Below are 27631 nucleotides of genomic sequence, written 5' to 3'. Positions count from 1 at the left end.
ATCTTCTAGGGCCCTATTGATATAACCTAACCCACCCGGGCTAGTTTTCACTGCCATACACCCCATAAACTATTGCGCATTTGCCCCCGCTTTCTGTGAGGGATGGTGGATTTGCCATCCCACCACATCGGGGGTCTCTCACTACCAATTTCGCTCGTCCAAATCCAACAATTCAAAAATTTTCTATTTACTGCCAATTCTATTCACTTTTCTAAATTTTGTATCAAATCACTACTATCACTATCACCATTACCCGTCTACTTATTACATCCTCTCGGTGCGCCAATTCACATCTACAGCCCGGCTTCGTACAGCCGAGCAATGAATGCGGGTCGTTTTGTGCCAGCGGCTGGATACGTCCCGCATTCGGGGCAGGGACGGGGGCTTACCCGGGCCGAGATCCCACGCACCACTTCGGCGTGGAGCCATCCAATGTCCCGATCTCGACCTGCCGGCACGTCTCAATAGAAAGTGGTCGCCATGACGACCCTTCCTATCGAGCTGCCCGCTCCGCCTAGTGGAGCCCGGACGCGGCCGTTCCACGCGAGGCCCAGCGTGGATCGCGCACGGCGGTTCTTTCGAAACCGCCGTGGTTCGGATCCCCGCTGGTTCTCGCGGCACGCGAAGCCCGGCACGCACCGAGGGCCTGATTCGGCTATAAGTCGTTCTAAACTCTACCCCGTCTAACGTCGATGCTTCACCTGGATTCTTACACCCCGCAGCCCGTTCCTTGCTCACACATCCAGCCGTGCCCATGCTCCTCGTACCTTTCCTTACACACCCAGGTACACCCATTCCACTCACAGCCTTGGTCACACACCTGACCACCGAACACTTTGGCACACATTCGTTGCTCGCACACCTCACCAATACACCGCTTCGCGCCCCCTCCTCGGTCACCTCCTCTGTGACAATCACAGGTGTGCCCTCATTCGCACACCCAACCACGTGCCTCACCACCAACTCCAGCGTGCATTCCCACTCACGCTCTACCATTCCAGGTGTACATCCTTCCATCCCAGGTGTACATCCTCGCTCACCTGTCACAACCAGCTCACTCTCCTTGTCACTCTCACTACTCTCACCTCCACTCGTGACAACGCACTCACCCTTACTCTTGACAGCACACTCTTTCCCCATGCACCTGTCCGTCACACACCTTTCTCGCGCACACTCTCCCGTTACACCCTCTGTAACACTCACCACAGGTGGACACTCTTCCTTACTTCTGACAGCGCACTCTTTCCTCATGCACCCCAGAGTCGGACTTTCTTGCACACCTCCATTTTCGCACACCAGACCTGTCGCACACTTCACCAACGGCCTCTCACGAACACCCGGGTCTATCTCGACCCCCAAGCCTCTTAAATCACCTGGCGCATCATACGCACGACCATATTGGTCACCACTTACACCGGGTCCTCTTCCTCTTCGCTTCTCCTCCATCACCTGCGAATCCCTCATCCGGTTAATGAGCACATCATCACGATCCAAACACAGACTTTGGACCAATTCTTTTATCTCCTCTTTTATCTCTTTCTTATCCCCTCTCCGTCGCTTCTTAATTTCGCTCATCCCTTCTTCCACTTCTTCTAGTTTCTGCTTCACCTCTTTTATTCCCCGGTACGTCTCCTCCAGCTCGTCCTCTAAGGCTACCTTGACCGTTTCCATGTGCGTCCTCACCTGCCGGTCCTTCGTCTCCATTACCTCTATCACCTCGTCCAACCTCGTTGTCAGTCCCTCACGTACTATCTGACATTCCCTCTTTGTCGCTATTAAGTCGTTTTTTATGTCGTTTTGTGTCGCTTTTAAACCTCCTAATACTGCAGTGTTCCTTTGAACCTGCTCCGTTAGTCCTTTTTGTCCCTCCGTCAGCTGTTCCACCTCCTGCGTCAGGTCCTCTATGCCCCCTTGTAACTTTACAGTCCCCTTTCTCACCTCCTTTTCCATGTGCTCCTCACAGTGCCTCACCTCCTCGCGCACTCCTCCGACCTCCTCACTCACTCCTCTTCTGATCCCCTCTCCCATCACTTGCATCTCCTGCCCAGATGCCACCCTCATCTGCTCCATTTCCTCCCTGTGAGCATCCAGTTTGGTTTCTACCCCCATTCTGACCCCCTCTATCTGCTGCCCCATTTGGTTAACTTCCCTTTCCGCTTGGTCCCTCATGTCCCTCAATTTGCCTTCCATGGTGTTTTCTAACCCCTCTAACCCATTTTTCACTCCCTCTGATTCTCCTGGGCAGCCATTCTATTTTCTACCCCCTCTAACCCCTTTTGCATCCCTTCCATTTGATTCTCTTGAGCGGCCATTCTGTTTTCTACCCCCGTTAACCCCTCCTGTATTTCCCCTAATCTATCGTCTAATTTCCCAAATTTCATGTCTAATCCCTTAAAATTATTGTCTAATCCCTTAAAATTATTATCTAATCCCTTAAAATTATTGTCTAATCCCTCACTGGTACCCCTCGCTTCGTCCCTCATTACCCCCAATTGCTCACTCTGAGCCCTCGCTTCGTCCCTCATTACCCCCATTTGCTCACTCTGAGCCTCCATCCGGTTCCCCATTACCCCCAATTGGTTACTCTGCAGTTTGAGGGACGCCTGCATTTGCGCCATAAATTGCTCCATGAGGACCTGCATCTGGGCCATCCCTCCCACTTGTGCAGCGGGTGCGGCCGCCGTAGCTATGTGCGAGGCGCCATTTCGCGCGTCTGCTACCCCCGCTGTTTCGCTCTCCTCGCGTCCCTCAATTTGGTCCTGGACCGACCCTGCTTCACTCTCCCCTACCGGACCCCAGCCGTCTTGATCCGCCATAGCGCGACTTGCAAAATTCGAGTTTCGTAAAACAAATCCAAATTTTGCTGTTATAATTTCGTCGAGCGCAGTAACCGCGGGACCGCGCTCCGGATCGATTTGGTCGAGCGCCGTACGCGCTCCGGCTCGATTTTCCCTCCCAAAATTTGGGCCTAACTAATTTAGTCCCGGGTCCGAATCTCACTCCTCGACACCAATTGTTACTCTAATAGTACAATTGGTGTTCCAAAATTTGGGCTAAATAAATGTAGTCCCAGGTTCGAATCCAACTCCTGACAACCAATTGTTACAGACACGACCTTGATGTTAAGGTGGGCCGAGCGGAATGGCCGTCGTGTCCGCACAAATTACCCGATTGTACTCGAACGTTGACGAAGCCGCGCCACGCTGGCTCAATAAGGAAAAAGAAGACACACGGCTGAATTATAATGACAGACACCAGGGATACGGTTCTCAAGACCTCCGGAGGAGATTATATTCGTGCGGAAGGTCAGATTACAGGGACGAGAGGTACAACATAGAAAGACAAGCACTTAGACACAATCTTATATTATTCCCCAACAGACGACAGGCAAACGGGACAAGGCTGACTCACACGGGGGTTGATGAAAAGGACAGCGGGTATCGATGGCTCAAGGTGCACTCTTGGCTCAAGGACAGGGTCGACCCGGTCCGGTCCAGAGATGCGGAAGGTTGCACAGCGCTCGAGGTGGTAACGTTCTTTCACAGGCGGGTTCTCTTCCTCTCAGCGGTCGTAGGCAACGTTCTTTTTTCCAGCTGGGGGCGCATCTGACGTCACATCCGGCGCGTGGCCGCGTATATCCGGCGGGGAGTGACACGCCCTCGGCTCGTTAGCTCCGCCTCGTGGAATCGGCACGTTGCTTCTCATTGGGTGCGTGCGGGGGGGTTTACCAGGCTCCGCCCTTGACGAGGAGCTGACAAGGAGCCCCTTCGTGGTAACCCCGTGGAGCGCATGGTCTGGAGCGCATCGTCTGGAGCGCATTGTCGATGGCGGCGAACCGAGCCGGTGGGAGGACGCACACTCCCCCCCGCGCAGCGCCGTGCCCCTCTGTTGTTGTAGACGGGGAAGAAGATGGGAGGAGGTATGGGAAAGGTCCTAAACTCACTACTGGTGCCATATAATCACATTCTGGTGCAACGAAGAGTCATAATTAATGGAAACGAGGCCTTAACTGACATAGATTAAGAATAACTAGCAAGATGTCCGAAAGTTGTCTACGTGTGGTGCGGTGGACCTGGGCACGACATTTAATGGGGGAATAAGGGGAAGGTCGGCTCTACTGATTGTTGTTTACATGCAATGGGACTAGGGAATGGGGGATTAGGGAAAGTTGGGGAGTATTGGAGAAAATAGGGGAATATTTACAAGCGGATATGGAGGCCAAATTCCATATTCGCAACAATACCAATACATATAATGAACATTGTGTAGTGGTTACCAGAAGCATGACACAATTACCTTGCACCGGCCGATGACGCAACCGGCGAGCGGTCACTTGTCCGGACTCGCCCGGGCGTGTCCAGACTTGCCTTTCCCGGGCGAACACTTGGCTTACCTATTTGCATACCACGCCCCGCCTGAGAGGCGTGGCTTTTGTGTGTTGAACTTTACTTATAAATTGCCGCCCGTTCGATGGGCTGATTCAGTGCTTTTGAGTTCTTTCGAGTTGAGCTAAAATAAATAGCTTCGTGAAGCTCCGTTCCTGGTGTCGTCCGTTTTGTCCGGCTTTGTCGTGCGAGCAGCGCTCCCACAATTGAGTATATTATATGTAGTACTAATCATATATACCAATACATACAATAAACATGATGTATCTTATAGAATTAATCATATATACCAATACATGTAATAAACATTGTGTATATCATTGTACTAATCGCATATACCAATCTTATTATAAAAGAGCAAACGTATATGGTTCGCTATGTATGTATGTTTATATGTGACGAAAACGTCTTCTTCTTCTTCTTCAAATAATATTACCACCCTCTTAATTAACCCTCTTAATTGCGTTAAGACTGCTGAGACCCCTCAGACCTTTGACGACCCTTTAAATTCCCCCAAGACACTTCAGACCACCAAGAACCCTGAAGACCCAAAATACCCTGAAAACCCCCAAAGACCCAACATACCCTGAAGACCCCCAAAGATCCCAAAGACCCAAAACACTCCAAAGACCCAAAATACCCTTCAAGGCCCTGAGGCTCAAAAAGACACTGAATACCCAAAAACCCAAAAGACCCCGAAGACCCAAAACACCCCGAAAACCCAAAAGACCCCAAAGACACAAAACACCCCGAAGACCCAAAACACCCTGAAGACCCAAAACACCCCAAAGACCCAAAACACCGCGAAGACCCAAAACACCCCGAAGACCCAAAACACCCCGAAGACCCAAAACACCCCGAAGACCCAAAACACCCAAAACACCCCGAAGACCCAAAACACCCCGAAGACCCAAAACACACCAAAGACCCTGAAGACCCCAAATACCAAAAAGCCCCCGAAGCCCCAAAAGACCCCGAAGACCAAGAGTACACCGAAGACCCAAAAGACCCCGAAGACTCAAAAAGTCCCTGAAGACCCCGCAGACCTAAAAGACACTGAAGACCCTTAAGACCCAAAAGCCTCTGAAGACACCAAAGACCCAAAAGATCTTGATGACCCAAAAACACCTCAAAGACCCAAAATACCCTTAAAGGCCCAGAGGACCCAAAACACCCCGAAGACCCAAAACACACCGAAATGGTCAAAGATGCATACCTCTCTGAAACGACGTGTGGTGAGGAGCACCGAGTCACGCTCGTACATAAAATAAACATTGTGTATATATCATTTAACTAATCATAAATACCAATACATATAATAAACATTTTGCATATCATCATATTAATCATATATACCAATAAATATAATAAACATTGTGAAAATCATTGTAATAATCATATGTACTAATGCATATAATAAACAGTGTGTATCTTGTTGTATTAATCATATATACCAATACATATAATAAACATTGTGTATCATTGTATTAATCATACATACCGATACATATAACACACATTGTGTGTATCATTGGATTAATCATATATACCAATGCATATAAGAAACATTGTGTATCTTGTAGTATTAACCATATGTACCAATACATATAATAAACATTGTGTATCATTGTATTAATCATATATACCAATACATATAATATACATTGTGAATATGATCATAATAATCATAAATACCAATACATATAATAAACATTGCGAATATGATAGTACGAATCATTTTTTTATTTTTTTATTTTTTTTGGGATACTTAATGAGGATCGTGAAAGAGCTAACATTTATTTCACAAACAAATCAACGAGACAAACAAAATATATAAAAAGAGGGAGCGGAAGACAAGATGGGGAGAGAAGGGGAAGCACACAAACACAACATTTGAGAGCAGGGAGATGTGTGGGAGGGAGATGGCTTGGGGGGAGGAGGCATGGGAAGGGGGGGGTGGGGGGGAGATGTATAAAACACAAGGACACCAAGGACTTCCAGGACAGAAGTTGGTATTTCAAAAAAGTGGATTTGGCGTGAAATTAGCGGGGGTAGAAAAGATCAAGGTTTTGGATGGGGGAAGATAAGAGATGGTGGTGAACAGCTGTTTTAAAGACCTGGAGGGTGGAGTGGGATTGAAGAGAGTGAGGGAGTTTGTTCCAGAGGTGGGAGAAAAGAGGAATGAAGGAGTGAAGGTGAGCAGAGAGTCTTGATTTTGGCAGTTTAACCATAAGAGGGTTGCAGGCAGATGTTGTGCGACCTGCAGGAATATTTGGGGGACAGAGCCCAGAGAGAGCTAGGGGGGCGAGGCCAGAGAGGAGTCGGTAGAAGACGGAAAGACCACCAACCTGCCTGCGGTGATTGAGTTAAAGGCCCTTGGAGTTAGCTTCATCGCGGGAGATTCCAATGATTCTGAACGCTTTGGTTTCAACAGCGTGAAGACGAGCTAGGTGTGAGGCAGGAGCACCACCCAGAGGGGAGAGCAGTATTCCATTGAGCTGCAGATGAAAGCCTTGTATGTGGTGAGGAGCTCAGGTGTGCCAAGGAAGGACTTCGCACGACTGAGGATGCCCAGTCGGCGACTGGCATTGGAGGCCAGATTTGAAATGTGGTTTTCCCAGGAAAGATCATGGCAGATAGTGAGACCCAAAAGCTTAAGTGACAGAACTTCTTGGAGAGGATTATTCAGAAAGTGGATGGGAGGGTTGTCCAGTCGGTCTTTTCGGAGAGACATCGTAAGAGTGTGAGATTTGTCAGGATTGAAAGACATGTTCCACTTGTTTGCCCAGTCTGTGATTTTGTCCAGGTCTGCAGAGAGTGAGGAGGCTGCAGACTGCCGATCTGAGGGATGAGGAATGGAGCGACAGAGAGTAGAGTCATCAGCAAAGAGATAGAGAGCATTTTCAAGAGAGTCAGAGAGATCATTGATGAAGACCAGAAAAAGCACAGGGCCCTGAACACTGCCTTGGGGAACTCCAGCCTGAACAGGAAGAGGAGATGAGAGAAACCCATTCAGGGCCACACATTGACTATGACAAGAGAGGAAGTCCACCAGCCATGCGTGGAGATTTCCATGGATACCAAAGGAGGAGGGTTTGGTGAGCAGAGTGGGGTGCCAGACCGTATCGAAGGCACGTGATATGTCAAGGGAGACAGCTCTGATTTCTTGTTTGGCAATGAGGACCTCCATCCATTGTTGAGACAGAAGAAGCAGCATGTCCAGAGTAGAGTGACCTGGTCTGAAACCAAATTGATGATCAGAGATCAAGCCATTGCAAAGCGGTGATGTTGGCTGATTTCCAAGCAGATGGCAGATGACCTTGAGCAAAACAGAGGGTGAAGAGAACAGAAAGAGGAGGTGAAAGAGCGGAAGAACAGGATTTTAGAACCCGTGGGCTGATGCCGTCAGGTCCAGTTGCAGAATCAGAGTCGAGGGTTGACAGAAACTTTTCCACCTTGTCAGGAGGAAAGGACACAGAGTCCAGGAGCGGCTGGGTATGACTGGGTACGGTGGATACAGAGAGGGATGGGTTTGGGACACAAGATTTAGAGGCAAACACGGTGTTGAGGCATTCAGCTTTTTCACGTGCAGAGTCAGCCGTGTTGCCATTTGAGGTGAGGGAGGAGATGGAGGGGAAACAAACACCAGAAACAGATTTGACCAGACGCCACCAGGATTTGTAAGAGGGAGACAGATAAGAGAGGTCGGTCTTGAGAATGGAGAGAAATTGTTTCCTGGCTCTCCTGAGGGTGGACACACACTTGTTTTGGGCTTTGTGAAAGGAAATGAGATTTCCTTCCATTGGATTTGCTTTCCAGGAGACGAAAGCAAGTTGTTTCTGGGCAACAGCCTCACCACAAGATTCGGTGTACCATGGATGGGAGGAAGGGTATGACAACTGAAGACGAGCTGGGATAAATCTGTGCATGAGAGAGAGCAATTTACTTTAGAAGAATTCCCAGGATGAGTTGATGTCATAGGCGGTAGAGATGGGAGACCAGTCGAGATGATTGATGGCTGCTTGAAGACCATGCCAGTTGGCCTGAGTGAAATGCCAGACTCGACGACGCTGAGGAGGCTCTCTGAGAATGGTCAGAGAGATGTCCACTTTAACAAGCACATGATCAGATGAGCCGATTGGAGCAGAAGAAGAGCAGCAGACATTTTCAGGGAAGTTAGTCATAACCAAGTCCAGAAGAGAAGATGCTCCGTTGACTGAGATCCGGGTCGGGAAATTGACAGATTGTGTCAGTCCCAGTGAGTCGCAGAAGTCCTTTGCTGAAGAGCCATGGCTGGTGAGAGAGGTACCCACACCCAGCCAACTGGCATGGTGACAATTGAAATCACCACATATGAGGAAGAGAGAGTTGGGATGGGTAGATAGAAGTTGGTCCATATTATCAGACATCGAGATGTAGATGGAGTCATCACTGTTTGGTGGATGGTACAACACACATATGAACAAAAGGTGGGAGCGAAGGGGAAGCCGTAGCCAAAGGTATTCCTGGGGGTGAGGTGGAGAGAGGGCAGTGCAGGGCGAGTGAGGAAGAGTTTTTTTTATAAAGATAGCAACCCCACCTCCAGGACGAGGCTCAGGTCTATCATACCGGAGGAGGGAGTAACCTGGGAGAGATACCAAGGAATCAGAGACATCATGAAGGAGGAAAGTTTCTGTTAAGCAGATCACGTCTGGTTTGTCAAAAGCAACCTGTATGGAGAGATCAGTCAAGTTTGAGCGAAGGCCCCGGATGTTTGAGGTCCATACCGTTAATGAAGAGGAAGGGGGAGCATCGGATACAGAACAGGGGGGGGGGGGGTAGGTTAAGATGTGGAAGAGGAGGAAGAGGTAGGGAGAGCTGTTGAAGGTGTGTCAGACCTTTCAGAATAGCTTGGAGAAAGGTAAGAATGGGGCAGACAAAAGGTTTGATGGTGATTGGGTGAGGCACAGTGAGGTGTTATTTGAGGAGGGGAAGAGCGAGGCAGAAGGTTGGGGGAGATGAAGGTGAAAGTTGGAAGGGGGAAGAAGCGGGGAGGACGCTTTGAGGAGGAGGGGTGAGAGGGGAGTCTAGGAGGGGAGGGGCAAGGGGGGAGATATGAAAGGGATGGGTGATGGGGAAGATTTGGAGGGGAGGGGCAAGGAGGAAGATTTGAAAGAGATGGGTGATGGGGAAGATTTGGAGGGGAGGGGCAAGGATGTAGATTTGAAGGGGAGGGGTGATGGGGAAGTTTTGGAGGGGAGGGGTGATGGGGAAGTTTTGGAGGGACGGGGTGATGGGGAAGATTTGGAGGGGAGGGGCAAGGGGGAAGATTTGAAAGGGATGGGTGATGGGGAATATTTGGAGGGGAGGGGCAAGGGGGAATATTTGAAAGCGATGGGTGATGGGGAAGATTTGGAGGGGAGGGGCAAGGGGGTATATTTGGAGGGGAGGGGTGATGGGGAAGTTTTGGAGGGGAGGGGTGATGGGGAAGTTTTGGAGGGAAGGGGTGATGGGGAAGATTTGGAGGGGAGGGGCAAGGGGGAAGGTTTGAAAGTGATGGGTGATGGGGAAAATTTGGAGGGGAGGGGCAAGGGGGAATATTTGAAAGAGATGGGTGATGGGGAAGATTTGGAGGGGAGGGGCAAGGGGGTAGCTTTGGAGGGGAGGGGTGATGGGGAAGTTTTGGAGGGAAGGGGTGATGGGGAAGATTTGGAGGGGAGGGGCAAGGGGGAAGATTTGAAAGGGATGGGTGATGGGGAAGATTTGGAGGGGAGGGGCAAGGGGGAATATTTGAAAGAGATGGGTGATGGGGAAGATTTGGAGGGGAGGGGCAAGGGGGTAGCTTTGGAAGGGAGGGGTGATGGGGAAGTTTTGGAGGGGAGCGGTGATGGGGAAGTTTTGGAGGGAAGGGGTGATGGGGAAGATTTGGAGGGAAGGGGGTGAGATTGGATTTTGAAAAGGGTACGATTAATGGGAAACGAACATTTATTGCAAAATGAGTTTCTTGAGACCTTCGAGTCAAAAATACGTTTGAGGACGCTGAAGGAGGGGTGGAGTGCCGGAGAGTTTCGGGAATGTAGAAAAAAGGAACTGTAAGAGATGGAATTTTTTTTTGGAATGAATAGATTTGGTGAGCAAGTCGAAAGCAACTTTTTATAGAATTAGAAGAAAAAGGTGCTATAATATACGACAAAATACAGTTCTTCAGGGGAAAGTTTAAACATTTTTAACAACGTGATCACGTGATCACGAACAACGTGATCGAAGAACGAACGAACAAATAAGAACAACGAATAAACGAATAAGAAAGGAAAAGTGAATTTTTTTTTATTTTATTTTTTTTTTAGTTGAGATTTTACACAAGGAAGTATGGGGTGAAAGACTGGGACAAAAAGAGAGAACGAAAGTAATTGCAGCGCAATCGATGGACCGCTGAGAGGAAAACAAAGCCTCAAGGTCAGACACGGTAGCCTACTAGGCCTCAGAATACGCGACACGAATTAACCGACGATTTTGTATACATGTATGAAAAATTAACACCGAGAATCTTACTAAAGACACTCTATAGGTACACACACCGAACGATAGATACAGTTTCGACAAAATCACAATTGTGAAAAATTACTTAACTTCGAAAGCGTGAGCGCATGGACAGCTTCGAAAAAACGTGACCTCCAATCTCCAATCTCCAAAAAAAATACCAACACACATATATATATATATATATATATACCAACACATATAATAAACATTGCGCATATGATTGCACTAATCATATACACCAATAAATACAATAAACATTGTGTATATTATATGTAGTACTAATCATACATACCAATTCATATAATAAACATTGTGTATATTATTGTAATAATCATATATACCAATACATTATAATAAACATTGTGTATCTTATAATATTAATCATACATACCAATACATATAATAAACATAGTATATCTTTTTGTATTAATCATATGTACCAATACATATAATAAACATTGTGAATATATCATTGTACTAATCATATATACCAATGCAGATAATAAACATTGTGTATCTTATAGTATTAATCATATATCTACCAATACATAAAATAAACATTGTACATCAAAGTATTAATCATATATACCAATACATATAACAAACATTGTGAATATGATCATACTAATCATATGTACAAATACATAATTATAATAAACATTGTGTGTATTATATATCGTACAAATCATAAATACCAATACATATTACAATAAACATTGCGTATATTATCGTATTAATCAGATATATGAAAACAAATAATAAACAGTGTGTATATTACATGTAGTACGAATCAAATATACCAATACATATAATAAACATTGTGAATCTGATCGTACAAATCATATATACCAATACATATAATAAACATTCTGTCTATGATTGCGTTAATCATATGTACCAATACATCTAATAAGCATTGTTTATATTATATGTAGTACGAATCAAATATACCAATGCAGATAATAAACATTGTGTATCTAATAGTATTAATCATATATACCAATACATATAACAAACATTGTGTATCATAGTATTAATCATATATACCAATGCATATTATAAACATTGTGTATTTTATCATATTAATCATACATACTAATACATACAATAAACATTGTGTATCGGGTATTAATCATATACACCAACACATGAAATAAACATTGTGTATATATCATTGTACTAATCATGCATGCCAATGCATACAATAAACAATGTGTATCTTATAGTATTAATCATAAATACCAATACATAAAATAAACATTGTGTATCATTGTATTAATCATATATACCAATACATATCATACACATTGCGTATTGTTACGTGATCCTCCCCAAACCCCGGGGAGGATCCAACAAACAAGTATTGTATTAAGATCACACAAGAATAACAGTACAACAACAATAGTAATCAATTGTACAACCAATATATATTTCCTATGATGGTACCATCGGGTTCGTACAATATAACTCACTGTGTTCCAAGTGAGCGAAAGAAGAACATTCCCCAATGTCTCTATTCCGGTATCAAGCCAAAGTTGAGCCGCTGCAGCGATTGTCAGAACGATGTCTAATCGAGACCAGAATCCCGTTCGGATGACAGTCACAGTCCCGCTGCCAAAGCTGTGCAAAGGCGCCCTCAAGGCGACTGGGAAATCACACCCTCGGGTGTGGACGTTCCACGGCTCCCACTCGGCGAACCGCAGATTTCCCACTCAAAAGCCACGTCACAAACACACCAGCTTAACGTCTGAATGCGGTGAAAATGGTTGAAGCGAAGTGAAAAACCTTGAGCGAAGCGCAAATCCTGCGCGAGGCAAAAATGGCCGATGGCCCGTTCTCGTGGCGTAACGGCACTCTGATGATTCTCTCCGGAATCAACCGCAAAACCTGTCACTCAGGTTTATCGGTCACTGCTATAACAACTCTGTCACAGGAATCCCTTTCCCGGGAAACCCAAAGTTCACTCGTGACCCTCGTTCGCCAATCGTTCGCTGCAGACCTCGAAGCAGCTTGGCTTCTCTTCCTCCTCTTCCTCTTCATCGTCATCCGGTTCTGGTTTCATGTAAAACATTAAGTTTTTTACCTTTTGAAAATAGTAATCTCTATCTCCCTTAAACGACAACAATAATAGTACATGGAATCAAATTTTTTTACAGTGGATGAAAACCACAACAACGGAAGTGAAGAATCCGTAACACTCCCCCCCCCCCCCCCCCCTCAAGAAAGAAAGTTTGAACATAGTGAAAACTTTCTTTGCAGGCAAAAACACTTTTAACAAACAAAAGTAAAACTCACACCCAAATTATCAATTCACGTGAGCAACAATAATTAATATTCCCCAAAATAAAGCAACAAAACTTCCAAACAACCAACAGAAATTTCCAAAGTTAGTTCACTCTGGACAAAGCATCAGCAACGACATTGTCCCTGCCCTTTACATGCTCAATTTCCAAGTTGAACTCCTGCAAAGCCAAACTCCATCTCATCAACCTCTGATTTTTATTTTTCATTTTTTGAATGAAGGTTAAGGGGTTGTGATCAGAAATCCAAAGCAAAGCAAATCTATAGCACTTTTTGAAGGAGGCCAAGCTGAGAGCAATGTTTCATGGTGGTTGGGTGGTGAGGCCTGGAAGTATTCACTGCATGGGCGCATTTAGTAACGTGGAGTTCACGGGTTAATCCGTGTAGGAATCTTGGCTCGGCTGCTCCTGAGCACTCAGTGCTTCCAACTCTTCTCTTGATCATAAAAATCATAATCACGGTTGCAGAGTCGGGTGCTGTAGTCACGTGAGTAGCGGTCCCCATCTCGGCTACCACCATAATAGTCATCCCGTCGAGAGTTGCCAAAACTGCGCTGCTGCTGCTGGGAGCCTCCGTAGTAATCATGACTGCGGCCACCACCAAAACTACTACTCCCACCCTGGGAGCCATAGCCACCCCTGAAACTATCTCCACGTTTTCCTCCTCTGTAGCCCCCTCGATGCCTATGGCCTGCCTTTGCTACTGTTATGGTCCGACCATCCAAATCCTTGCCATTCAAATCCTTTTCTGCAGCTTTGGCGTCCTTTGTGTTTTCAAACGTGACAAAGCCAAACCCTCTTGACTTTTGCGTCTCCCTGTCTTTTATCAGCAGTACTTCCAAGAGTGGTCCATATTTGCCAAAGATAGAGTCCAGAACATCTTCACTTGTGTCAAAGTTCAGTCCACCTACAAAGAGCTTGCCAACATTGCCTCCATCCATGACTTGTGTGTGCTGACACTTAGTTTCAGGGTACTCGACAAGAAGTGCCTGTGCAAAGCATGACGTCAGTACCTTCTCCTTCTCTTCAGAGCGCTTCCTACCCATAGCACGAGTCGCGGCACAGGATGGAAAGATACGCGGAATCTCCTGCTCTAACTGTGCGGTGTTATTTTCCATACTAGGCTTTTCAACAAACATCGGATTACCAGAAACTCGACAACCGGCCAAATCATTCCCGATAACAAAAGAGATTCCCTTTACAGGTAGAGTGGCTTGTAAACCTATGGTGACCGGTCCTGACACCAAATCAGACTTCAAATGGATGACATGAAGTGGAGCTTTAACATAGCCACCAACCCCCTGTAAAAGAACACTAACACCAGTTGCCGTCTTCTCTGACAATGGCAAAATGCCCTCAAGCATCAAAGATTGATGTGCTCCTGTGTCCCTCAATACCCAAACAGGTCTCTGGTTCGTTAAGTCTCCATCCAGTGACACAACCCCCTCTGAAATAAAAGGTTTGTAACCCTCTTGAACAAGATCGTTCTGTGATACCGTAACTTTGGCATGGGAACCTTCACACGGCACTGTCCTCCAAGGACGATTTCTCGCATTTGCCAATGCATTCGGAGTTGTACTAGTCTGACTCCGCTCCTGATTTTTCCCCTTTCAGGGCGTAACATTGGGACATCAAATGCCCAGGTTTCTTGCAAAAAGCGCAAGTAGGCCCGGAGGAAAAACTCGAGGTCTGCCTCGGGCCCCCGGAAGATAAGTCTGTCTTGGAACTGTAGTCTTCTGATCCCTAAAAATCGCGGTATCAGATTTGTCCCCATATTCATCTCTAGGCTGCCTCCATGAATATTCGTTCTCCGCACCTGATTTACCATAACTCCCCTGGCTAACTCTAGGCGGGAAGTTAGATTTGTGGAACCCCATCCTGTGTGTCAAGGCATAGTCATCTGCCACGGTTGCTGCCTCATACAACTCTGGTACTTTCTTTTCATCCAGATGTAATTTAATGTCCGCGTGGACACACTGTTTGAATTCCTCCACCAAGATCAATTGTCGCAACAGGTTGAAGTCTTTCCCAATCCCCTTCGAGTCACACCACCGATCAAACATGGTTTCCTTCATTCTGACAAACCCCACATGGGTCTCACTCTCCCTCATCCTGGAATTCCTGATTTTTTGCCGGTAAGCTTCAGGAACCAATTTATAGGCTTTGAGAATGGCTTTCTTCACTACCTCATAATCTGCACATTGGTCAATCGGTAAAGCCGAATAGATATCTTGAGCTTTACCCACCAGAACCCTTTGCACTAACATAGTCCAGGACCACACAGGCAATTTTAGCACTTGAGCCACTTTCTCAGTGTAAAAAAAACTTGGCTACCTCCTTTTCATTGAAGGGTGGAACCAGCCTCACATGCCTACCAACATCCCAAGTGTTCTGACTAGTTGTCGAACTAGCCGGCATGGATACTACTCTCTCCGTTCTCCCATTAATTCCAGCTCTTTGAGTTTAAGTTCCTTCTGATACTCCATGTCACGTTCCTTTAACTCCCTTTTGGCTCTCCTTTCCTCTGCTCTTTCCTCTGCTCTTCTTTCTTCTTCAGCTCTCCTTTCCTATGCTCTTCTCTCCTCGAGTTCTCGTTCCTGTTCTGCTCTTCTTTCCTCCAGTTCCTTTTCAGCTCTCCTTTCCTCTGCTCTTCTCTCCTCGAGTTCTTTTTCAGCTCTCCTTTCCTCTGCTTTTAACCTTTCCTGGCTCTGCAGTTGCATCTCCATTTTCCGGAGCTCCACATTTTCTTTTTCCTCGGGTAACCAATCCAAGGCTACCTCTTTCCATGTTCCTTGTCCCACCAGAGATTCTACCACCAATGTCTGCATCTCTGCTTTCTTCATATTAACTCGGACCTCCAAGTTAAAATATTTGGCCAATATCAAGAGTTCCGATCTTTTTAATGCTTGGAACTGTGCCTCATTAGGGGATGCCGCAAACCTTTCTGCGTCAAACACCATGGTGACTATCAGTTAACACCTGTTAACCTTCACACAAAAAAATTGCCTATGGCCTGGTGACTATCAGTTTAAAAAATGTTTTTGTTTTTTTTTTGGAAAAATTTGGGAATGTTAGAAAAATTCCAAATTTGGGAATTTTGGGAATGTTATGGAATTCTATCCCGGACGAATGTTAGGGAATTTAATCCCGGAGGAGGATGTTGGGGAATTCTATCCCGGATGAGCCCCCGATTTCTGTTACGTGCTCCTCCCCAAACCCCGGTCACGGTGTACCTCCGAGCCCGGAGAGGAGTCATGGCAGAAAGATGTGTTATTCTGTATGTCAAAGATCAATGGTGAAGCCACACCAATTGTTACCAACAAACAAGTATTGTATTAAGATCACACAAGAATAACAGTACAACAACAATAGTAATCAATTGTACAACCAATATATATTTCCTATGATGGTACCATCAGGTTCGTACAATATAACTCACTGTGCTCCAAGTGATCGAAAGAAGAACATTCCCCAATGTCTCTATTCCGGCATCAAGCCAAAGTCGATCCGCTCCAGCGATCGTCAGAACGATGTCTAATCGAGACCAGAATCCCGTTCGGATGAGAGTCACAGTCCCGCTGCCAAAGCTGCGCAAATGCGCCCTCAAGGCGACTGGGAAATCACACCCTCGGGTGGGGACGTTCCATGGCTCCGACTCGGCGAACCACAGATTTCCCACTCAAAAGCCACGTTACACACACACCAGCTTAACGTCTGTATGCGGTGAAAATGGTTGAAGCGAAGTGAAAAACTGTGAGCGAAGCGCAAATCCTGCACGAGGCAAAAATGGCCGATGGCCCGTTCTCGTGGCGGAACGGCACTCTGATGATTCTCCCCGGAATCAACCGCAAAACCTGTCACTCAGGTTTATCGGTCACAGCGATAACAACTCTGTCGCAGGAATCCCTTTCCCAGGAAACCCAAAGTTCACTCGTGACCCCCTTTCGCCAATCGTTCGCTCCAGACCTCGAAGCAGCTCGGCTTCTTGTCCGACTCACTCGCTCCACCTTCTCTTCCTCCTCTTCTTCTTCGTCGTCGTCCGGTTCCGGTTTCATTTAAAACATTAACTTTTTTACCTTTTGAAAATAGTAATCTCTAACTCCCTTAAACGACAACAATAATAGTACATGGAATCAAAAATGTTTACAGTGGATGAAAACCACAACAACAGAAGTGACAAATCCGTAACAGTATATATCGTTGTATTAATCAAATATACCAATACATATAATAAACATTGTGTATCATTGTATTAATCATATATCCCAATACATATAATAAGCATTGTGTATATCATTGTACTAATCATATATACCAATGCATATTATAAATATTGTGTATTCTATAGTATTAATCATATATACCAATACATATAATATACATTGTGTATATCATTGTATTACTCATATATACCAATACATATTGTCGTGTGGACGGCTCTATTAAAACGGAGCACAGCACGGATGACAAATTGAGCGTTAATTTGAGGCGACAATCAAACACTGACTTCACTATACAAGGGCGGGAAGAAGGAAGAGGAAGAAGAAGCAGGAAGCTTTTACCTGACGGTCCCCAGCAGATTTCAAACCTGCAGGAAATAAACTCAAACGAAAACCGATGTAAAATGTACAAAAATAATAGATTTATTAAACGGAACCCGAGAACAATGAAACACGCCGGTAACTAAAACCCCCTAATGAGCGCTCCTATATACAGACGTTTACAACAACCAAGGGAGGATATAAATGAAAAGAACAGTTGTGTTTGTGTTTGTGCTGGGCTTAGCTCTGTGCGTTGTCTGCAGTCGTCCAGGCCCTAAGCGTGCAAGACCGCCGCGGCACTGTTGTGGGCGGGCAGAAAGGCCGCCGTCCACCTGCTCTCGCTCCACTAGGCCCCACCAAGCCACTCGCTCGCCCCGGCCTCGTCTGCTGGCGTATCACCGGCCTTCTGCGAGACTTGAATGGGTCGCGTGCCGTTTGCGCCTCCGGCCGTGCCTGGCTCCGTCCACTCAGAATTGCTCGCTTGGCATCCAGAACGGGAAGGGCAGGAACGAAGAGATCAGAGGACAAGATATTCAACAATAAGCAGGAACCAGAAGGGAACAAGAAGACGGTCCAAACAGGAAGGGCAACGAGAGAAGGGAACGAGAAGGGAATGAGAAAGGAATGAGAGAAGGGAACGAGAAGGAGGTCCAAATGAGAAGGAGATCCAAACGAGAAGGGAAAATGTCGGTCAGCCAGTTGCTTTATCGGCCGTCTCGTGATGTCAGCACCCCCTCTCTCCAATCAGTCAGTCGCCCCCTCGACCTCTCGAATGTTCTTCTGGCATCCTTCCCTCACCATTGGCCGAGCACTTCGCGCTCTCCTTCTCACGTCATCGGTCGGTGGCCAACCAGTATGCCGCATCCTTCTACCTTCCTTCCACCAATCCGAGTGAAGCTTCTTGCCCCTCCCTTGGCCAATCACTAGACCCTCCTTACTCTGCCAATCAGCAGCCTTCGTCCTGCCTGTGCTATGTGTCATCACCAAGCCGGCACAATGCGAGGCCGCTTCCTGCCTGCTCTTCCGGTGAGTTGTATTGTGAGAGGGGAATTAATTAGTGTGTGCGCTAATGGGCCTAACTACTCTACGTGTCTGTGTGCGTTGCCATAAGGGACAAAGGATAGATCACAGAGGGAACGACGTACAAGGGAATTAGCATAATCCCTACTCTATTTATCACAAAGCCATCCTCGTATGAACACACACACACAAAAAAAAACACTTTTAGAGGCCATTTTCCCCCGCAAGCGGGGGTTGGCCTTTTTCGGGGACAGTGGTTGTTGTTGTTTTTGGGTCCCCTTTTTTGAAGTCAATGTTTTACGGCAGGATGCTCTTCCTGCCGCCAACCCTTTTTGTCGCCTTTTTACGACAAGGAGGGAATTACCAGTGAACTGATACTCAATTAGCCGACCTCGGAAGGATGACAGGCTGAGTCAACCCCCCTGGCATTAATTCAGCGATTGACCGGGATTCGAACCCAGGATCCTAGGATCCTAAGCTGGCACCCTAGCCGCTCGCCCAACACCAGGCTCAACATATGACCGACTCGACATATGACATATGACATATGACATATGACCGACTCGACATACGACATATGACCACAAAGATACACTTAATTCAACATCCGGGCTAGACAAACTCATTACATGTGGGGTTCCCTATCACAACAACCGGAGCATGATACTTACACAGATGTACCTGATCTATATACCACTCTACCCCAAAATTCATAACAATATAATAAACATTGTGTATCATAGTATTAATTATATATTCCAACACATATAATATACATTGTGTATATCATCATATTAATCATATATACCAATACATATAATAAACATTTTGTATATATCATTGGACTAATCATATATACCAATACATATTTAAACATTGTGTATATTATATATAGTACGAATCATCTATCTATAATTCCAGTAATCTCTGTGTGTCTGTGTGTCTGTGTGTTTGTTTGTCTGTGACCGCTGTTTCTCGACAACCACGGGTCCGATATACTTTTAACTTGCCAGGTATATTGCTGGGGACCCGAGGATGTGCCTTTTCAAGGTTTCATATTAATCGGACAATTACTTACCGAGCTATGTCCAAAAAACGATTCAACCAATCAGAGAGCAGCGAGCTATCACGTGTGCCGAACGTGGCGATCAGACTCTGCCTCGGACGGCACATTTGACAGCGTATTCATTTATTTCACGTTGGAAAACTATGTTGCCGTTAAACTATGTTTTAAAACGAATTCAAACTGCGATTAAATTAAAACGATTCATCGTAACTGCGATTTGCGAACTTCCGGACAGTGAAGACTGTCCGGCAGCACGCTTTCCGGCAGCCAATCACAGAACGCTTTGTTGCGTAGGCGTGGCCGATGTGAGAGCGAGCGGAGCTGAGCGCGTTATGAGCTGACCGCCATTACGGTTCGTAATTCGATTTCTTATGCGCATTATTTCTCCCAATTCAGTCAGAGCGAAGGGCGGAAGCGAAGAGCGTTGTTTTTTTTGTTTACGGGCGTACGGGTGGGGTAGAGCGTACGGGTAGCGTTTTTTTTTTTTTTTGGCAAGGAACGGGCACCCACGTACGGGCAATGCCCTAGTATATACCAATACATATAATAAACATTGTGTATCATTGTATTAATCATATATACCAATACTTCCAATAAACAGTGTATAAGATCATACTAATTACACAGACCACTACATATAAGAAACATTGTGTATATTATATATAGTACGAATCATATATACCAATACATATAATAGACATTGTGTATATTATATGAATATGATTATATATAGTACTAATCATACCAATACATATAATAAACATTGTGTATATTATATGAATATGAATATTATGTATAGTACTAATCATATATACCAATACATGCAATAAACATTGTGTATATCATCATATTAATCATATATACCGATACATATAATAAACATTGTGTATCTTCTACTATATAAGAGAGCTGTTGGTCTGTGTGTCACCATTTTTCTCAGAGTAGGCTGAACGGACCTTTCTCAAACTTTCAGAGGTTCATCAGTGAGTGCCTGTGAATGTTTTAGGGGGGGAGGGGGGGGGGGGGGGGGGAAGAAAAATAATTTTTGGAAAAAAAAAGTTTGTTTATTTGGATTTATATATATATATATATATATATATATATATGTATATATATATATATATATATATATATATATATATATATATATATATATATATATATATATATATATATATATATCCCTTGATAGTGCCTAAGCCTTTTTAAATTAATGACAGTTATATACAAGTACACATTCACATAAATAAATACAAAACAATCACCAGACATTTGAACACAAAGAAATCTAACAATTCCGGAAGTGTACGAAGTTGGCAGTCAGGCTTCTTCTTCTTCCTGATTGGCATCACACTTAACTCAGAAACGTGATGAACGGCACATTCACCAGCATATATTCAACGAAAAGGAACCCCCTTCCACTCCCCCACTCCCTTCCTCCTCCCCCCACCCCCACCCGGGTATTATATATAGTACTCCTGCTAGTATTATATATAGTACTTATCATGTATACAAATACTTGTAATAAACATTGCGTATATCATTGTACTGATCATATATACCAATGCATATAATAAATAGTGTATATAATCATATTAATCATATATACCAATACATATAATAAACATTGTGTATATCATCATATTAATCATATATACCAATACATATAATAAACATTGTGTATATCATCATATTAATCATATATACCAATACATATAATAAAGATTGTGTATATCATCATATTAATCATATATACCAATACATATAATAAACATTGTGTAAATCATCATATTAATCATATATACAAATACAAATAATAAACTGTGTATATCATCATATTAATCATATATACCAAACATATAACAAACATTGTGTATATAATCATGTTAATCATATATACAAATACATATAATAAACATTGTGTATATAATCATATTAATCATAAATACCAATACATATAATAAACTGTGTATATAATTATATTAATCATATATACCAATACATATAATAAACATTGTGTATATAATCATAGAAATCATATATACAAATACATATAATAAACATTGTGCATATCATCATATTAATCATATATACCAATACATATAATAAACTGTGTATATAATTATATTAATCATATATACAAATACATATAATAAACATTGTGTATATAATCATATTAATCATATATACCAATACATATAATAAACATTGTGTATATAATCATATTAATCATATATACCAATACATATAATAAACATTGTGCATATCATCATATTAATCATATATACCAATACATATAATAAACATTGTGCATATCATCATATTAATCATATATACCAATACATATAATAAACATTGTGCATATCATCATATTAATCATATATACCAATACATATAATAAACTGTGTATATAATTATATTAATCATATTTACAAATACATATAATAAACATTGTGTATATAATCATATTAATCATATATACCAATACATATAATAAACATTGTGTATATAATCATATTAATCATATATACCAATACATATAATAAACATTGTCAACGTGCAGGTCAAAGGTTAAAATTGTAGTCAAAGGACAATTTGTGTAAGAAACTGTTTCATTAATGAGTCATTGTCAATACAAGGGGTTTGATTTGCTCATGATTACCCGTGTTGTGTCTATACAAAGCACTACGTCATGTGAGGTGCAAATGATTATTATAATTTGTGCTTTGACGTTTAACTGCAGCAATAACGGCAAAATGCATATTAAAGTGAAATCCATGACCATATTGACACCTGTATACCATATTCTCATATGACTATGAATTCCCCGACATACATTAATGCCATACATTTCCTGTATGGGATAATCGGAGACGCTGGCCTAGGACCACCGTTTCCCCAAATGGAGGACACTCGTGGGCGACGTCAACATACTTTAAAAGAGCTTGAAGACCCGTCACCAGAGATCTCTGAAGACCAGCTGTGCACAGCGCCCACGGACCGCAAGGGAAAAATGGAAATACAGGCACAGACAGCGATTCACCATGACAGCATCAGCGCTATTCATTACCTGGGAGATTAAGCCGCGACCGACACCATTGGATGGTTCAAGTCACGTGAGCTCTTTCAAGTCCGCGTGTGTGTGTGTGTGTATGGTTTTTTTTTTTTTTCCCCTCACGTGGCTCCTCCGGATAGGAACCCCGCGAATTCGGCATCAAAATCAACAAGGTAGTTGAGAGGTGACGTGGGGGGACAGAGCCTGAGCGCGCGACTCCGGCGGACAAATGGACATTTCCAGAATGAGTTTCCTCGACTACGCACCACCGTATTGCAACGGTGACAGGGCGTCCTATAACCCCAGAGGCTTCTCAGAGCCCTCGCTCAGCCCCTTCCAGTCGTGCACGGTGAGCGCCGGCGCCGTGCCCGACGCCAGGTATTTCCAGCCACATCCGTCCCAGCAACATGGTCTCCATCAGCCGCAGTGCGCTCAGTCACAGGAGCAGCAGTTGCTGTCTCAGGCACAGTCGAGCGGTGCGAACGGCTTCTCTCTGTCCAACTTCAACTTCAACTCGTACGCCCCCGCGCACCCGGCTCCGGTTCAGGACTTCGCCGGATACGGCGCCCCCGCATTCGGCCTCTTCGCCTCGGGTCCCCAAGAGAGCGAATTCGGTGCGAACCATGCGGCGCCCGCGCACGCGTACGGCGGCGCCCCACCGTCTGCACGGGGCTACGGACGGTCGGCGTACGAGACGTGCTCTCGGGCGGTGGAGCTGCCCGCGGATTGTGCCGCGGGTTGTGCCGCGGGGTGCCCGGCCGCCTCGGAAAAGCAGGCCGAGCGACTCGGCACCGTTCCGGAATCCGACGGCGCACAGGGTTCGTCGCACACTTTCGATTGGATGAAAGTGAAACGGAATCCGCCAAAAACAGGTCAGAAGGTAATAGTCGAGGAACAAAAATGTATAACAACCTACCAACCGTTTTTTAGTTATCAATACGTAAGAACATAACAGGGGAAAAAAAAATTTTGCTAATTATTTATCGAAGAATCGAACATCGTTGGTGTTTTCCAACATTGTGAGCATCTCAATTTGATGGCTTTTGGAACGTTCTTCATGGCTCCAAATGTACCAATTTAAGTACTCTTGTGGTGCTTCTTTTGCTTTACGGATATTTAAAGCGTAATGGTTAAAGCGTCCGCTCTGAGTCTGGGAGGTCGGTGGCTCAAACCGCAGCCAATCAAACCAAAGAATTTGAAAATACTATTTGCTGCTTCCTTGCTATACACTCAGCACTTATAGGATAGAACACGGACAAATGACGCTGAAATGGCAAAAACAGCCAGTAAAACGCGTCTTCAGAAACTCCTTCGGCATCACCAACACTACATAAAGTGTACGGTACATCAAAATAAAAACTTGATTAAAAAAAGTTAAATTTATTGCTATATTTGATATCGATTTTTCGATACTCGTTATTATTTATGCGTCATAATGAATTTAAGTTGATGCGCAACATGCAATGAACATCATCCATAAATCAAATGCTCTTGTGAATTCGATTCTTCGTTAAAAATGTATTAATTCTCTTTGTTAGTTGTATTATTGTTATTATTAATTTCCGCGATGCAGGATAAAGATGTTACACAATGGTTGACAACTGATGGTTTGGATACGTATGAGGGTTGTCCACCATATATCCCAAAATACACGACTAATTTTAGTATTGAGAATCACTGGTTATGAAGGATGGATAAGCTTTCAAGTTATGGAACCCCCAGCATCACCAATTGCTACCCGCCGGCAGGAATTTGTAATTTGTTCAGAATTCCATTGATAACTCACATACTTTTCACGAAAGATACCGTTGGATATCCGACGTCCACAAACAGGTGGGTTAGGAACAACGGGCCGTGCGCCGCTTTACCGTTTTCGGGGCACACATTGATGCCTCACCTGCATGTGAAACACGAGGGTGGCAATTTCTAGCTCGGTCGACATTTGTACCCAGACAAGATGGTGTAAAGGTGAGTGTGCACACCTCTCCTGCTACCCAAGTACGAACTAAGTGCCGACTTACTGTTCATTTCTCCTATCAAATCATTTTTCATATTATGAATGTTGGTGTACTTTTGTGCTATATGGAAAAATGAAGATTCCCAAGATCAACCATGTTATGAGTATTCTTATTGGTTTATTTCTCCATTTACGTGTGTGTGTGTGTGTGTGTGTGTGTTTATATATGTTGAATATTCTGGGATATTTGTCAGATAAAGTACTATTTTCATTTGTATTCTTATTTTACGCCATAAATGTAATCAATTTGTGTTGATGATTGTGAACAATATCCAATTAAACCTTTCACAAAATTAAACAAACCTCATAAAAAGGACCATTATCGATTCTGCATGCAAAATAAGATTCGTTAAGTATGATAAGTCAATAAAATGCGGTAACTCGCTTTTGTATCACTAAAAACAAAGTAAATACCCCAAATACTCTGCACTGTGGAATGAAGATACACACATATATGTATATATGTAAGTATATGTATATGTGTGTATATATATATATATATATATATATATATATATATATATATATATATTTATGTATGTACATGTATATTTATATATGTATACATGTATGTATCTATGTACATGTATATTTATATATGTATGTATATATGTACATGTACATATGTATATATGTATGTATATCTGTACATGTATAATTATATATGTATATATGTATGTATATCTGTAGATGTATATTTATACATGAGGGTAATTTATATATGTATATATATATACATGAGGGTAATTCAAAAAGTAAAGGCAATATGTGTGTAAAACTAACCCAATAAATTGCCTTTACGTTTTGATTTACCCTCGTGTGTGTATATATATATATATATATATGTATGCATGTATCGCGCTCGGATGGCTCTCACCACCGGCCTATGATAGGTGAGCAACACCGTGGTGCGATGTTTAACGGTTCCTGACATTGTGAGCCATGAATAACCTGCATGTCATTGCGCCGCAGCTCGATCCGTGGACTACATGAGTTCGTGCTTCACCGGCGCTCCTGCATCAAACGTCGCCAGGACGAACTTCAGCACGAAGCAGCTGACCGAGCTTGAGAAAGAGTTCCACTTTAACAAGTACTTGACGCGCGCTCGGCGGGTCGAGATCGCCGCCGCACTGCAGCTGAACGAGGCGCAGGTGAAGATCTGGTTCCAAAACCGGCGGATGAAGCAGAAGAAACGCGACAAGGAGGGTCAGCAGCCCGCGTCGGGATCCCACACGTCAAGCGGATCCGGAGCCTCGCAAGCGGAGACAGCCGGAGCGGACGCGGCGTCGGACAAGTCGGGCGCGACTTCTCGTAGTCCTTCTCCAGGTTCCCAGACCTCGGAGGCTGCGGATGGTTCTCCCTGAAAAAGAGAGGAAAGAAAAGTATAAAGCTGCAGTTAGATGGATCGGTACACCCACCACCTTTGGTCTCCTGTTGAACATGGTGAACCACGTGTCATGGCAATCGCAGAGCAAAAGCAAAGGTGCGCGTTATAGGTAATGAGTAACGCGACGCTGTTAATGTTTGACCAAAGAGTTTTGGCTTTTCACACGGATGGAACATGGAATTGTGGAAACGATGAGGGAAGTTTGTAACATCCAGGGTGTTTATTTTACAATTCAGGTTTTTGAACAAAACTTTGCAATTGTGTGAACTCACTGCGTACTCGCTATCTGCACGACGTTATGACGTACACGCTTTAACCATGGTGTCTATTGTTGTCGAAATAATAATAATAATTATTATTTTAAATTGCTGAATGTCATTGTCCAGGTACACATCGTACGTGTATACCTGAGGCTCCATATGTAATGTACAAACTTAACGTACACGTTTATTGTCGCTCGGAAACGCAGTAAATGAACAGGGTATTGAGTTCTCTTCCAAAGATGTACATATATGGTGTAAATGCTGCTCATCGGCGATTATGCCTTTTTATATGCTTTGCACTAAAACCTTAGATGCCCTACTTAAGCCAAAGACGTTTGTTTGGAATTTCTCTGTCGGTTTTTTAAATAAAGTGTTTAAAAGTTTTCAACAACATTCATTCATCACGTGTCCTCAATATTCGATGCAAGTTTATCCTCATAAAATGTCACGTGACGTGCATCTTCTGGTCTCTGAGTGTTCTTTGACAATGCATCCGTGGTTGCCATGGAAACGCACATTTATATAAACAAACTAAAACGCACACCGTAGAGAGCAAACCTCCGCCTGGTTGGCCATATCACACAATGGTGAAGAATCACTTAAAAACATTCCACTATCCGGATCCGGATCTTCACCAAATTTGAATCAAATAGTCCTTGTCAGACACTCAACCGGTCTACCAAGATTCATCCAAATCCGTCCACAACTTTTTGAGATATCCTGCTACGTATCGTTTTTGGCCCTATCTTCCAATGGTGAAGAATCAGTTTAAAAATTCTAGTAGTCGGATCCGAATCCGGATCTTCACCAAAATCGAATCGAATAGTCCTTGTCAGACACTCAACCGGTCTACCAAGATTCATCCAAATTCGTCCACAACTTTTTTGAGATATCCTGCTATGTATCGTTTTTGGCCCTATCTTCCAATGGTGAAGAATCAGTTTAAAAATTCTAGTAGTCGGATCCGAATCCGGATCTTCACCAAAATTGCATCGATTCTTCCTTGTCACACACACAGCATGTCCAACAAGTTTAGTCCAAATCCATCCACAACTTTTTGAGATATCCTGCTATG

General features: G+C 43.9%; 1 protein-coding gene and 1 long non-coding RNA gene across 3 annotated transcripts in view; one reads left to right on the top strand and one right to left on the bottom strand.

Annotated features, from left to right (window-relative positions):
• The window catches only part of LOC144894040 (uncharacterized), a 34630-nt gene extending 11225 nt beyond the window's left edge, over window positions 1-23405 (bottom strand). The window contains exon 1 of one of the 2 annotated variants that reach the window (XR_013624730.1): window positions 22905-23405. This is a non-coding gene — a long non-coding RNA (uncharacterized LOC144894040). Of the gene's footprint in view, window positions 1-22768 lie in introns of both variants that reach the window. The other variant, XR_013624729.1, reaches the window with a different exon arrangement.
• On the top strand, window positions 23119-26971 carry LOC137434528 (homeobox protein Hox-A1a-like). The gene is made up of 2 exons (XM_068127641.2): window positions 23119-23761; window positions 25879-26971. Exons 1-2 carry the CDS (start codon window positions 23119-23121, stop codon window positions 26268-26270), a joined length of 1035 nt encoding a protein of 344 aa, XP_067983742.2. The 3' UTR covers window positions 26271-26971.
• Window positions 26972-27631: the final 660 nt, after the last annotated feature.

Source organism: Myxine glutinosa, chromosome 10, assembly GCF_964187855.1.
Source record: "Myxine glutinosa chromosome 10, kmMyxGlut1.1, whole genome shotgun sequence".
Lineage (NCBI taxonomy): Eukaryota > Metazoa > Chordata > Myxini > Myxiniformes > Myxinidae > Myxine > Myxine glutinosa.
This window is presented reverse-complemented; position numbering and strand designations above follow the sequence as displayed.